Genomic DNA, 833 nt, shown 5'->3' with positions numbered 1-833 from the left:
GTGAATGTGAGGGCAGATGAATGGAAAAGCCCCAAAGTACGTCTGGGTTTATGGTTTCTTAGTCCAGAAGGAAATCTACTGTGGTAGTAGCAGAAAAGAAATCTATCCACAGTCATAATATTAAGCAGCCCACTAGCTACAGGGTTTATTAACACATCATAGAATCCTGCGTGTGAAACCAGAAAGAGTAAAAGGAACAGGAGGTTGCTGAGTCAACAAAGTCAACAAAGGCAAGTTTGTTCCATCAGCGTTAGCTGTCCTAGAGGGTCAAGGGAGAACCCCTGGTCTTGCCATCAGCAGAATTTTAAATGAGGTTGCAATGTTGCAATTGATTGTAGTTACCTAGTTTCCATATGAAAGAACGCTTACAATTCAGCCAAATGATTACAGCATCTGGAAAAAAAATCTTTATTTCACTCTTTCTACAGCCCCTTATATTCTGGGAATAAATACCATCAATTCTGAGATTTGTGAGGCAAATCCAAACCCTTCATTGGTTGCCTGTACTTTGGATCAGTGGAGAATTCCATCTGTCAGGGCATTTGCTGCATCATAACAGTTGTTGAATTTTCTTCAGGCAACAGATGAAGAACTCTGTCTACCGAAGCCGGCAGTCTCTGAACAGCCCGAGTCCAGGGGAAACCGAGATGGACCTTCTGGTGACTCGGGAGCGACCCCGGCGTGGAATCCGCAACAGCGGATATGATGTGAGTCTCTGGTGGGCTGGGTGAATACAACCTTTGCTTTCCCCTGAAGGCAAGGGGGATAGAGCATCCCATTGTGTTTCGGTTTACCACATATTTGTGGAATTTTAAAAGGCACTAAAACGTTTT

At 43.8% G+C, this 833-nt stretch overlaps 1 protein-coding gene across 1 annotated transcript in view; it reads left to right on the top strand.

The window, feature by feature from the left end:
* KIAA1549L (KIAA1549-like ortholog) overlaps positions 1–833 on the top strand; it is a 138,342-nt gene that overhangs the window by 74,332 nt on the left and 63,177 nt on the right. The window contains exon 15 of the mRNA XM_011965560.1: positions 578–707. Within this exon, the coding sequence (XP_011820950.1) occupies positions 578–707 (130 nt within the window). The remainder of the gene's footprint in view (positions 1–577; positions 708–833) is intronic.

This window comes from Mandrillus leucophaeus, unplaced genomic scaffold (genome assembly GCF_000951045.1).
Source record: "Mandrillus leucophaeus isolate KB7577 unplaced genomic scaffold, Mleu.le_1.0 Scaffold73, whole genome shotgun sequence".
In the NCBI taxonomy this organism is placed as follows: Eukaryota; Metazoa; Chordata; class Mammalia; order Primates; family Cercopithecidae; genus Mandrillus; species Mandrillus leucophaeus.
This window is presented reverse-complemented; position numbering and strand designations above follow the sequence as displayed.